Source organism: Phyllobates terribilis, unplaced genomic scaffold (genome assembly GCF_046119375.1).
Source record: "Phyllobates terribilis strain yellow unplaced genomic scaffold, ASM4611937v1 Scaffold_1__5_contigs__length_1240528914, whole genome shotgun sequence".
In the NCBI taxonomy this organism is placed as follows: Eukaryota; Metazoa; Chordata; class Amphibia; order Anura; family Dendrobatidae; genus Phyllobates; species Phyllobates terribilis.
This window is the reverse complement of record NW_027362761.1, coordinates 126013857-126028334: the sequence shown is the minus strand read 5'-3', so window position 1 is coordinate 126028334 and position 14478 is coordinate 126013857. Positions and strand designations below refer to the sequence as shown.

The following is a 14478-nucleotide window of genomic DNA, read 5'->3' as shown; positions in this document are numbered from 1 at the left end:
CTGTACGGTGTGTCCGATGCTCTAAAAGTGACCTGTCACATGACTAAATGACGTCATGGAAGGTCCTTTTAAACCACCGCGAGCAGCCGAAGAGCCAGCAGCGCCACCGGGAGCAGACAGGGGGCCATCAGAAGGTAAGTATGTGTGTTTTTTTTTATTATTTTAATTCTTTAACTACAGTTTCTATGGTACCCAGGTCTGGATGAGAGTCTCCTCTTCTCCAGACCCGGGTACCATCCACACATTGAATCGCATAATATCTGCATGTGCACATGTAGTCATGCTATTATGTGGTCCAATGCAAGTCAATGGTGGCGATTTTGCCACGATTCCACAAAATTAATGAATGTGCTGCGGGTTTTTCCACAATGTTAATCCACAGCGGAAATTTCCGCAGCATGTGCACGTTTTAATAGGGAAACATGGCAGACAACTTAAGTGTTTTTAATGCGTTTTCGCAGCGGAAACGCATTAAATCCGCATCGTGGGCACGCAGTTTAACATAAAAATGTTGTTTTAGTCACAAATTCATAATTTTTATAAGGGCTAATAGGAAAAAATTTACCTCAGTTTGTGGTTTGTGTGCACAGTGGAAAGCTCAGAATGGAAGGAGCGCCACATTAGAGTGCAAATTTTGCAGTTATTGTTAGCAGGTGCCATGATCCACTGAGATGCCAGAACAGCAAAAAACCCCAAAGTGACCCTATTTTACAAATTACACCTCAATGAATTTATTGAAGGGTGCTCATATTGACACCACGGGTGTGTCACAGAATTTTATACAATTGGGAAGGGAAGAAAAAATTTACCGCAAAATTTATTTTAGACCCAGATTTTACATTTTCAAAAGGGGAAATGGGTAAAAATGGAAGCAAAATTAGTCAATTTCTGCTGAGAGTGGAAACACCACATACGTGGCCATAGAGTACTGCTTAGCCACACGGCATGGCTCAGGAGGGAATAAGCGCTATTTGACTCTTGCAGCACAGATTTTTCTAGAATAGTGTGCAGACTCCATATAAAAAGCCCCTACGTGCCAGAAGAGCAAAATCTCCCTAAAGTGACCCAATTTTGGAAATTACACCCCTCTGGGAATTTATTTACAGGTGTAGTGATTTGACTTCATGGTTTTTCCAGAAATGAGCAGCAATGGATGTTGCCAAGTGAAAATTGCAAATTTGCCATTGTAGTGTCCATACATTGCAGTGCCCAGTACATTGTAGTACCCAAACATTATGCCCAGCTCGTGCGTCTGTAGACATACACCCATAAAATTAAGCGTGCGCTCATCACGACAAATGCTAAACATGTGGATGCTAAATGTGGTTTAGGCACATTGAGGCTCAGAAGGGAGGGGCATTTGGGAGCACAAAATGCGCTGGATTTCTTTTTTGGGGGCAAGGAGCCATAATAGCGCTTCTCCAGAAACTGTTACAAGTAACGTGTAAACCCCTATACTGTATTTCCATTGACAGATGATGGATCTGAGCCACAAATTGCTTTTCTTGTGGATTCAGTTGAAGCATTTATTGGGAACATTTTGGATCACATTTATCCTGCGCTCTACGCTGAGCACTTACATCGGTGTTTCCGTTTAAATCTCCGAATGACATGATTCAGATGACACCCGACAGATCCAATCACTATGACGAGTTACTCTGGACTCTGTTCAGTGTTGTCATTTACAGAAGGGCACAAAACTGTGATTGACCACACTTTTATGCATGTTTAAAAAGACTGACACTGCCAGATCAAAGATCAGACAGCATCCACAGTGCCTCCATCTGCCTCATTATATGGAATCTTCCTCCGAGGGTCCAGTCTGAATCACGCATTTCAGATTTACACGGAAACCCAGGTGTAAGTGCTCAGTGTAGATTGCAGGATAGATGTGAGGCGAGCCTTACTGCGATCTTTGGGAGAAAAAAAAAAACGAACAAATCAAGATTTTGTTCTATTTTTTCCGCCGTTCCTCGTGCAGTATGAGTGAGTAGATGACTATTCTTGGGGTCGGTGCGATTACAGCAATTCCAGATTTTAGATTTGGCTACTGACACTAAAAGATGGGGGGGTTTGCAAAAAAAAAAAAAAAAACCCAAGTGTCCCCATATTTTGAGCGTTATAATTTTTCAATATTTCTGCTGACGGTCAAGTGAAGACTTGTTTTTTGTGGGACAAGTTGACATTTTTATTGGTGTCAAGTTCGGGCACATTTTTTGATCGCTTTCCATTACGATTTTTGGGAGGTAGAATGAACAAAAACCAGCAACTCAGAAATGGTTTTTTATGCAGTTCACAGTGTGGTAAAATTGATAAGGCAGCTTTATTCTTTGGGTCAGTACGATTACAGTTATACCACATTTATATCATTTTTTAATGTTTTGCCGCTGTTAAACACAAATACTTCACAGAAAAAAAATGGTTTTGCATCGGTGAATTATGAGAGCCATAGCTTTTTTTTCTTCTTTTAATTTCTCAGCTGACAGCTGTATGGCGGCTAGTTCTTTGAGGGACAAGATGACGCTTTCAGCTATACCATTTTTATTACATTTGACTTTTTGATTGCGTTTTATTCCACTTTTTTGGCGGTATGATGAAAAAGCAGTTTGACACTTTTTTCTTTACCATGTTCACTTAAGGGGTTAACTAGTCTGCCAGTTTTATACACCAGGTCAAGACACTGCAGTACCAAATGTGTACTTTATGGTTTCATTTTGTTTTTACATAAAGATATGTATTTATGGTTATTTTTTTTTCATTTTATGACTTAATATTTTTACTTAGTCCCTCTATGGGACTTCAACTTCTTATTCTGATCACTAATATAATGAATTGCAACGCATTTTAACTGTCAGCGCAGCACTAACAAAAGCTGCTTAAGACCATGCTCCTGGCATGGTCTAACCAGGCCACAGTCGCTGGCAGGTAGTCATAACTACCTCTGGTTGCCATGACGACCATGGGGCCCTCAAAATGATACCATTCGGATAAGAGCCTCCTTCCTAACCTAAATGTTGCGATCGCTACTGATTGCGCTATTAAGTAGGTTAAACAGTCGGCTCACTTAGGCCGAGCTCCCAGCGGAGATTGCCCTGGCGTAGCTCATGTGCCACATACAGTCATGGCCAAAAGTTTTGAGAATGACACCAAAATTATATTTTCACATGATCTGCTGGCCTCTGGTTTTTATTAGTGTTTGTCTGATGTTTATATCACATACAGAAATATAATTGCAATCATATTATGTGTACCAATAGGTTATATTGACAGTTAGAATGAGTTAATGCAGCAAGTCAATATTTGCAGTGTTGCCCCTTCTTCAAGACCTCTGTAATTCTCTCTGGCATGCTCTCAATCAACTTTTGGACCAAATCCTGACTGATAGCAGTCCATTCTTGCATAATCAATGCTTGCATTTTGCCAGAATTTGTTGGTTTTTGTTTGTCCACCAGTTCTCAATGGGATTAAGATCTGGGGAGTTTCCAGGCCATGGACCTAAAATCTCTATGTTTTGTTCTATGAGCCATTTTGTTATCACCTTTGCTTTATGGCAAGGTGCTCCATCATGCTAGAAAAGGTATTTTTGGGCGCAAAAGTGCTCTTGGACGGTTGGGAGAAGTTGCTCTTGGAGGACATTCTGGTACCATTCTTTATTCATGGCTGTGTTTTTAGGCAAGACTGTGAGTGAGCCGATTCCCTTGGCTGAGAAGCAACCCCACACATGAATGGTTTCAGGATGCTTTACAGTTGGCATGAGACAAGACTGGTGGTAGCGCTCACCTCTTCTCCGAATAAGCTGTTTTCCAGATGTCCCAAACAATCGAAAAGGGGATTCATCAGAGAAAATGACTTTGCCCCAGTCCTCAGCAGTCCACTCCCTGTACCTTTTGCAGAATATCAGTCGGTCCCTGATGTTTTTTCTGGAGAGAAGTGGCTTCTATGCTGCCCTCCTTGAAACCAGCCCTTGCTCAAAGAGTCTCCGCCTCACAGTGCGTGCAGAAGCACTCACACCAGCCTGCTGCCATTCCTGAGCAAGCTCGGCACTGCTGGTAGTCCGATCCCGCAGCTGAAACAGTTTTAAGATACGGTCCTGGCGCTTGCTGGTCTTTCTTGGGCGCCCTGGAGCCTTTTGGACAACAATGGAAGCTCTCTCCTTGAAGCTCTTGATGATGCGATAGATTGTTGACTGAGGTGCAATCTTTGTAGCTGCGATACTCTTCCCTGTTAGGCCATTTTTGTGCAGTGCAATGATGGCTGCACATGTTTCTTTAGAGATAACCATGGTTAACTGAAGAGAAACAATGATACCAAGAACCAGCCTCCTTTTAAAGTGTCCAGTGATGTCATTCTTACTTAATCATGACTGATTGATCGCCAGCCCTGTCCTCATCAACACCCACACCTGTGTTAATGGATCAATCACTAAAACGATGTTAGCTGCTCCTTTTAAGGCAGGACTGCAATGATGTTGAAATGTGTTTTGGGGGTTAAAGTTCATTTTCTGGGCAAATATTGACTTTGCAAGTACAGTAATTGCTGTTAAGCTGATCACTCTTTGACATTCAGGAGTTTATGCAAATTGCCATTACAAAAAATGAAGCAGTAAACTTTGGAAAAATTACTATTTGTCTCATTCTCAATACTTTTGGCCATGACTGTACGATTGCCATGACACTCCATAGAAGTCATCAGTTGGGGACGCCTATCAGACCATGATATTTAGGTACGTCAGATGTTGTGAAGGAGTTAATAGATCAGACTTTTACGGATGCGGCTATACCAAATATACTTAGATTTTATCATTTATTTTCTCAAGTCCCCTTTTACATTAGTGCAATTAGCTGTGAATGTAGATCAATTTGCAGAGAATAGTTTTTACTTTGACTTTTTTGACCAGTGTGAAAAACATTACAACCACTGGAATACACTGTGTCAACACATAAGAACCATTTACTTTTTAAATCATAAAATGATTAAAACCAAAAGAAAAAACTCAAAGTATATTTTCCCTTCAACTTTGTTTATTGATGTACTAAACATAGAAAAAATACAAAGGATTCAAACACAAAATAAAACACATACAGCCTGTTAAATACTTAACAGAATATATATTATATTTAACAGATGTGTTAAGGTCATACAGTACAAGTTCAAAGCAAACACCAGTCTCACATTTTACCAAGTGCTCTGAAAAACACTGCAAAGTGAGGATTAATTTCCATGCTCGTTTACCAATGCTAGATATATCTTTTAATAGTATGATTGGAAATATGTATTCCAATACTGCAAAACGTATTTATAGATCTGTATATAAATATATCAAATATTTTTCTTAAAGCAGCTGTAAGAACCTGTGAAAATGGCCATGCCATAGTTTATAGCAAACTCTGAAACGATAACAGAAGATGGAGGAAGCCTGAAAAGGAGCATGAAAACTTGCCTTAACACTTTGTCATACACCTTTACAGTATATGTACTGAACTACCATAAATAATATAAAAAACAGAACATATATAAAACAGAACAAAAATAAATTGCAGATGCAAGTCATATAAATGAATGTTATTCATAAGCACACATTGCTCGGCCTTAGAGGAAGCCGTTAAATTTGTGCAAAAAGTAAACCCACAAGAGAAAGAAAAAAGCTTCACTTAATACCTGTAGAAGGCACCTAACCATCCATTTAATTGAGAACCCCACTATTACTTTCATACTTAACAACCATCAAAATCTTAAGTGGTTTGTGAATAATGTGAACTGGATTTTCCAAAGAAAATACAAAATTAATTCAGCTACTTTTATACAATATACATAAATGAATCACAAATGTGCACACAAACTTATCCAGACTCCATAGGATACAAATAAGAGTAACAAATGAAAACTTCAAGTTCTCAGGACCAACATAAAAATTATGGTGCTTAAGTAACAATATAGTTACGGTACATACACAACTAAAAATACAGATACAAAAAGGTCTTAATATCACTTTGCCTAACAAAATAATCAAAAGTTTGAGACCCAGCAGCAAAAAGATGTGTACAATCTACCAGCAATCCTCCAGAAAGCTGCAGACCTCATCACGGCTAGGTTTCTTTTTCCTCTACTCATAAATGATTATAGGATACTATGTACAATACATAAAAGCTCAGGTGCTAGCTTTAAACAGAATCACAATTCTTAAAGGACAAAATTGTGCCACTTTGTAGGTTGGCAATGCCAACGTTTCTTACACAAAGTTTTAAATTGTAGAAATAAAAACTAAAATTATTCAAACAAGACTGCAAGTACATCACTAAACACCATGAGCTCCTTCTGAAGGGAATGCTTTAGGAAGAACAGATTTCTTTTTCCCCAAAAATCTTTCAACTATTTAATTGTTCTTACCAGCTCATTTGTATGTAGATTTTTTTTTTTCTCTATTAGCTTGAAAATTACAAACTGATGTGAGCAATTCTACAATAACCAGGAAAAGTACATTACTACAACCAAGCAAGAGAAATTTTTGATCCTTAATAGAAAAACGCTAACAAAAAGTAAAAGGGAATTAAAAAAATGCACCCTTTTATGTCACTTTCATTCCCAACCAGAAGTAGGGCAGTATCCATCTCTCCAAAAATACTGATCACACACACAAATATCCTGGCAAGTTTTAAAAGCTCACAAGGTTTTCATATGAAGTAGATTTTGCAAAGTATTCAAGTCAAAATAGTTTGTTCCAGGACCAGTAAAAAGTTTGTTCAAATTTTTTTATTTTGCTTTTTTATAAAAATAGATGCTTTTTCTCATTTGAAACCCAAATCAAAGAGGTTATCATCTCTTTGGCAAGGTACTACTTTATGAAAAGTCTGCAGTAATCTTACAATAGGCTTTATTAGAACTGAGGCCACCCTTGCCCCTAAACAAAAATAATCGTTACAACATAAAGCTTTATACTTTACAAAGAAATTTTTTTTTTATATAAAATAACTTTTCATTAACACTGAGAAATGTATTACAGAATGAAAAAAAAAAAAACATAAGAACACAAAGCTTTTTTTTTTATCCTCAAAACACAGGATTACAATAAGGTAAAAACAAATTAACGTTCTTCCCATTGCAAAAATAGTAAAAAGCCCCAATTAAAGGCATTAGAATGCAATGGGACAGGTAAAAACCCTGTTACCTAACGTCCATATTCAAACATAAGAGAAGAAATTTATAGACCAGTAATAACAAAATCTCACAAATGTTAAGTTTGCTAAACCATATATAACTCTGCCTACCTCACCCCCACACAGATTAAGAACTATCAAAGTGGAAAGTTTCTCAACTTGCCTTTGATGCTTGTGTGTGTGTTAACAGGAGTGAGGTTAACTTGTTAAGCTTTGTGCGATTTGCTGGTTTTGAAAGACACCTGCAAAACTCTGTCACCAAGGCGGTACCCATTAAGACTGGCGATAGCCATTGCTGCCTCATCGTAGTTTGTCATTGTCACAAAACCAAAGCCCTTGCATTTGTTTGTGTTGAAGTCACGGATTACTTTAACATTGGTGACCGCTCCAAAGGGTCCAAACATCTGCCACAAGATGCTCTCATCTGCGTCGGGTGCCAAGTTGTACACAAATATGCACCATCCAGTGCCTGCATGCCCAGGGAAGTTTATACCAGCTAAACTGGTCATACCATCGATTGTCACTGGCGAGAATCTACTAAAAAATAGAAGCAAAAAGTAACCTGTTAGCAATGCCTACTGGTAACCTGTATAAATCGGAAGCATAACGAAAACACATTTTATAGACATGCAAACAAGAAAAAAAACAATATACTGTTGCTCATGCAAATTACAACACATTATATACACAAGTGAAGAAATGATGGCACAGAGAACTTAAAAATAAACATTGGGTGAATGTATGCCCGATGGAAACAAGTGATCGTTTATAGAGTTTTCATAACTGGGGACCTTACACTATAGTTCATTATTTTACGGCAGTGGAGCATTAATAGAAATTAATAGTTCTCATCTGTATATCATTCACATTTATCATGCTTACAGAGGCAATTCTGGTGTATATATATATATACACACACGTGTGTGTGTGTGTGTGTGTGTGTGTGTGTGTGTGTGTGTATACACACACAGACACACACACACACACACACACACATACATATATACACACACACACACAGTACAGACCAAAAGTTTGGACGCACCTTCTCATTTAAAGATTTTTCTGTATTTTCATGACTTTGAAAATTGTACATTCACACTGAAGGCATCAAAACTATGAATTAACACATGTGGAATTATATACTTAACAAAAAAGTGTGAAACAACTGAAAATATGTCTTATATTCTAGGTTCTTCAAAGTAGCCACTCTTTGCTTTGATGACTGCTTTGCACACTCTTGGCATTCTCTTGATGAGCTTCAAGAGGTAGTCACCGGAAATGGTTTTCACTTCACAGGTGTGCCCGGTCAGGTTTAATAAGTGGGATTTCTTGCCTTATAAATGGGGTTGGGACCATCAGTTGTGTTGTGCAGAAGTCAGGTGGATACACAGCTGATAGTCCTACTGAATAGACTGTTAGAATTTGTATTATGGCAAGAAAAAAGCAGCTAAGTAAAGAAAAACGAGTGGTCGTCATTACTTTAAGAAATGAAGGTCAGTCAGTCCGAAAAATTGGGAAAACTTTGAAAATGTCCCCAAGTGCAGTTGCAAAAACCATCAAGCACTACAAAGAAACTGGCTCGCATGAGGACCACCCCAGGAAAGGAAGACCAAGAGTCACCTCTGCTTCTGAGGATAAGTTTATCCGAGTCACCAGCCTCAGAAATAGCAGGTTAACAGCAGCTCAGATTAGAGACCAGGTCAATGCCACACAGAGTTCTAGCAGCAGACATCTCTACAACAACTGTTAAGAGACGACTTTGTGCAGCAGCCCTTCATGGTAAAATAGCTGCTAGGAAACCACTGCTAAGGACAGGCAACAAGCAGAAGAGACTTGTTTGGGCTAAAGAACACAAGGAATGGACATTAGACCAGTGGAAATCTGTGCTTTGGTCTGATGAGTCCAAATTTGAGATCTTTGGTTCCAACCACAGTGTCTTTGTGCGATGCAGAAAACGTGAACGGATGGACTCTACATGCCTGGTTCCCACCGTGAAGCATGGAGGAGGAGGTGTGATGGTGTGGGGGTGCTTTGCTGGTGACACTGTTGGGGATTTATTCAAAATTGAAGGCATACTGAACCAGCATGGCTACCACAGCATCTTGCAGCGGCATGCTATTCCATCCGGTTTGCGTGTAGTTGGACCATCATTTACTTTTCAACAGGACAATGACCCCAAACACACCTCCAGGCTGTGTAAGGGCTATTTGACCAAGAAGAGGAGTGATGGGGTGCTACGCCAGATGACCTGGCCTCCACAGTCACCAGACCTGAACCCAATCGAGATGGTTTGGGGTGAGCTGGACCGCAGAGTGAAGGCAAAAGGGCCAACAGGTGCTAAGCATCTCTGGGAACTCTTTCAAGATTGTTGGAAGACCATTTCCAGTGACTACCTCTTGAAGCTCATCAAGAGAATGCCAAGAGTGTGCAAAGCAGTCATCAAAACAAAAGGTGGCTACTTTGAAGAACCTAGAATATAAGACATATTTTCAGTTGTTTCACACTTTTTTGTAAAGTATATAATTCCATATGTGTTAATTCATAGTTTTGATGCCTTCAGTGTGAATGTACAATTTTCATAGTCATGAAAATACAGAAAAATCTTTAAATGAGAAGGTGTGTCCAAACGTTTGGTCTGTACTAATATATATATATATATATATATATATATATATATATATATATATATATATATACACACACACACACACATATATACACACACATACATAGAATCACCACTCGCATCACACAGTATTATAAATACATCACTGACAGTACAAGGCCATGGCCAAGCTATAGTAAAGTTAAATATGGTTTTATAATATTCTACCCAGAATACAATGGGGACATTTTTGAAGAATTAAAAGGTCAGTGTCATCCGAAAGTGTTGTGGAGTACAATGAGCCAAATGGGAATGCCTCCTAATAACAGGCATATTTTTTGGCAGTCCATGCACCAGAAAAGCAATTTTAGCTATGAGTTGGTAAAGAATTAGAAGAAAAAAAATTAAGGCCAAGTTCTGTAAATAAATTATGGTAAACCTTTCAGTCCACTGGAGGCCCCACTACTTTCTTTTCAAAAAGTATCCAAAAAAAATCACAAGTTGCACATTTTTGTGCAAGTGTGGCTATTCCTCTTTAAAGGGAACTTGTTACCAGGTATTTCCCAAATAACCTATAGCCACCAACTTTCAGCTTTGTGATGAAGCATTCTGGAATGCTGTATACAAGTCTTCAGGCCGCCCTGCAAAACAAAACATAAAACAAAAAAGACCTTTTAGGCTACATTGCCACGATCAGGAAGTAGCAGCGCTTTGGACGCAGTGTATATTCGCTGTGTCCAAAGTGCTGCGTTCTAATAAAGCAGTTAAATCCGCATGTGTTCACTGAACCATGTGGATTTAACTTATCCTACCCATTCTATTGTGGAAATGTTTTTTTTCTGACATGCTGCTGCTCTTAAAGCTGCGCTGCCAGTGAGTTTATGCAGCGGCAAAGAAGCACAGTGGGCATTTCTATAAATCCCATCCACTGTGCTTGTACTGTACAACGCAGCGGTTTCCAAACCGCTGCTTCTCAAGATCGTGGGCAGGTACCCTTATTATACTCCTCTATGGGGTAGCCCGATCTGATGGGAGTCTCCTCTCTTCTTGTGATGCCATCCTCCTCTGCTGCTTCGAGTGGATGACGTGTCCTACGTCACCCACACTGTTCCAAATTGCACTCCTGCGCAGGCTTACTTCTCTTTGCCCTGCTGAAGGCAGAGCAAAATATTGTTCTACAGTTCATGAGCGGGGAAAGGCCAAAGAGTGCTGAGGCATGCGTACTACAGTACTTTGCTCTGCCCTCAGCAGGGCAGAGAGCAGTACGCCTGGGCAGTAGTGCAATTTGGAACATTATGGATGACATAGGATGCATCATCCACATGGAGAAGGACGGTGATTGCAAGACGCGAGAAGGCACCAGACCTAGATCAGATGCCCATCGGACCAGACCACCCTGTAGTTCAGTATAATAAAAGGTCTTTTTTTTGTTTTGCAGGGCGACTTGGAGACATGCTGTAACACAGGGCTGAAAGGTGGTGGCCGTAAATTATAGGGGAAAAACCTGGTGACATGTTCCCTTTAACATATATAGAGAAAATATCGTATTTTTGAACTATAAGACTTTTTTTTTTTTTTTTTTTACAAAAAAGCTTGCAAAATGGTGGAACAAGAATGCTCATAAAATTCTCTCCCCAATGGGTGAGGTAACTGTTCAGGGGTGTCACACTGCAGTCTGTCTGTTCTGTACAGAGGTTAGAGAAGATGACCTGGGAACGGATCCTGACAGTTTAGGAAAGCGGACATCAGCACTCAGGTGAGTAAAATTCTTGCTGCATATACTAAAGTAAATAAATGCTGTAATAAATGGCCACACATGTAACGATTAATTAACAATTTGCAGGAGACTTGGCTGCAGATCCTCATGTAGCTGTCTGTGCTCTGGAAAATCCACTATACATGGAGTGTTTGTGTGCGACTCCTCATATTTGTGCATTGTTAGGAAGGTGGATATAAATCAGTGTAGCACAGTCCTCTAACAGTAATCAGCTTCAGCCATCCTCACAAATATGGTCTGGAATAGCTTCTATATACAATGGGTAAAATAACTATTTGATACACTACTGATTTTGCAAGTTTTCCCACCTACAAAGAATGGAGAGGTCTGTAATTTTTATTGTAGATATACTTCAACTGTGAGAGACAAAATCTAAAAAGAATAACCAGAAAATCACATTGTATGATTTTTTAAATAATTAAATTGCATTTTATTTCATGAAATAAGTTTTTGATCATGTTTCAACAAGCAAGAATGCTGGCTCTCAGACCTTTTAGCTTTTCTTTAAGAAGCCCTCCTACTCTACACATCAGCTCTCTTCAGGTCATTGACCAGGTCCTCCCATGGAGTTTAGGGATGATTCCTGACATTTCTCAAAATCACCCTTACCCCATGAGATGAGATCCTGCATGGAGCCCCAGACAAGGAAGTTTGGCTGTCATCTTGTTTTTCCTCCATTATCTAATAATTGTGCTAACAGTTGCCTTCTCAACAAGTTGATTGCCTATTGTCCTGTAGCCCATCCCAGCCTTGTGCAGGTCTACAATTTGGCCCTGGTGTCCTTAGACAGTTTTTTTTGGTCTTGGCCATGGTGGAGAGGTTGGAGTGTGATTGAATGTGTGGAAAGGTGTCTTTTATACAGGTAATGAGTGCAGAGTAGAAGGGCTTCTAAGGTTATGTGCAAACAGTGCGGATTTGCTGTGGTGTTTTTATGCAGCGTCAGAACCGCAGCGGGCAGATGTTACAGCATAGTGGATGGGATTTCTAGAAATCCCATGCCCACTATGCGTTTTTGTGCACCTGCAGATCACCTGCGGAAACTGACATGAGGTGCATTTTTCAGATCCGCAGCATGTCTATTTCTCTTGAGGAAACGCATGCGGATTTTCCCCATAGACTTGCATTAGATGAGGAAAATCCGCATGCGTAAAAAAAGCATGTGCGTTTTCGTAGCGGAAACGCACACAAAGATGCTACATGATGATCAATAAAGTTTGTCTAAAAAAAAAACAACCTATTCTCTAATTTCTACACATGAAGACATAAAAACCGCATGTAAAAACCACAAGTAACCTAATTTGCATATTCAGTGCGGAAATGGTGCAGAAATTCTGCAGCATGAAAACCGCAGCAAATCCGCACCGTGTGCACATATCCTTAACCCCTTTAAAGCCCATAACGTATTAATACGCGTCAGTGCCCTGGGCTTTAAGAGCCTGACCCGTATTAGTACGCCATGGCAATCGGGCGCGCACACAGGCTGTGCGGGCGCGATCGCCGCCGGGTGTCAGCTGATTGTCACAGCTGACACCCGGTACTATGTGCAGGGAGCGGTCCCACACCGCTCCCGGCACATTAAACCCCGCAATACTGCGATCGAAGTCGATCGCAGCATTGCAGTGGCTAAGGGGAGGTGATCGGTATACTCACCTCCTCTACCGGCCTCCAGCGCTGTCTGCCGCGGCTTCCTGGATGTTGCCATGACGACCTGATGTCGTCATGACCACATCCGGGTCACCAGACAGCAGGAAGATTTTTTGGTCATGCGCAGTACATGACCAAACTACCTTCTCCCTGTGCAGCGCTGACAGCCTGCATAGCACAGGTATGGTGCTCCATTCTTGTGCTTTGCAGGCGATCAGAGTGAAAAAAGTGAAAGTCCCATAGTGGGACAAAGTAAACAAATAAACTGTCAGAAAGTGAAAAGAAAAAAAAAATTGTAAAAATATAAAAAAAATAATAATCCACAAAAATAAAAATATGATGTACCAATCAACAATTATGAAAAAAAAACAAACAATAAAAGTACACATATTTGGTATCGCCGTGTCCGTAACGACCTGACCTATAAAATTGTCTCACTAGTTAACCCCTTCAGTGAACATGGTAAAAAAATAAAAATAAACGAAGCAAAAAAAAAAAAAATACAATGATTTATCATACCGCCAAACAAGAAATGGAATAACACGCGATCAAAAAGACGAATATAAATAAAAATGGTACCGCTGAAAAAGTCATCTTGTCCCGCAAAAAACAAGCCGCCATACAGCTCCATCATCCGAAAAATCAAAAAGTTATAGCTCTCAGAATAAAGCGATGCAAAAAAATTAACTTTTTCTATAAAATAGCTTTTATTGTGTAAAAGCACCAAAACATAGAAAAACTATATAAATGTGGTGCCGCTGTAAACGTACTGACCCGAAGAATAAAGCTACCTTATCAATTTTACCACACGCGGAGCAGAATAATAAAATTAAAAAAAAAAAAATCCTGAATTGTTGGTTTTTGTTCATTCTGCCTCCCAAAAGCTGGAATAGAAAGCGATCAAAAAATGTCACATGCCTGAAAATGGCACCAATAAAAACGTCAACTCATCCCACAAAAAACAAAGCCATCACATGACACTGTCGGCCAAAATATGGAAAAATTATAGCTCTCAAAATATGGCTTTGCAAAAACTAGATTTTACAAAATATGTGTATTTTAGTGTGTGACAGCTGTCAATCATAAAAACCATATATGATTCTGGTATCGCTGTAGTCGAACCGACCCAAAGAATAAGGTCGTCTAATCACTTATGCCGCACTAGGAACGGCATAAAAAATAAACGCTAGGGCTGGGGTTAGGGTTGTGCTAATGTTAGGGTTGGGATTTTTTCAAAAGTAAAAAAAAAAAAAAAAAGAAAAAGATGACGATATGGCAACTAGTGTTGAACACAA

The 14478-nt window shown here is 39.5% G+C and overlaps 1 protein-coding gene across 14 annotated transcripts in view; it reads right to left on the bottom strand.

Annotated features, from left to right (window-relative positions):
* Positions 1-5001: 5001 nt before the first annotated feature.
* Positions 5002-14478, bottom strand: part of ELAVL2 (ELAV like RNA binding protein 2) — a 167195-nt gene continuing 157718 nt past the window's right edge. For 9 of the 14 annotated variants that reach the window (XM_073667128.1, XM_073667156.1, XM_073667067.1 and 6 more), the window contains one exon: positions 5002-7691. In XM_073667128.1, the coding sequence (XP_073523229.1) occupies positions 7361-7691 (331 nt within the window). In that variant the 3' untranslated portion in view covers positions 5002-7360. The remainder of the gene's footprint in view (positions 7692-14478) is intronic. The other 5 variants (XM_073667102.1, XM_073667095.1, XM_073667184.1 and 2 more) reach the window with 4 other exon arrangements.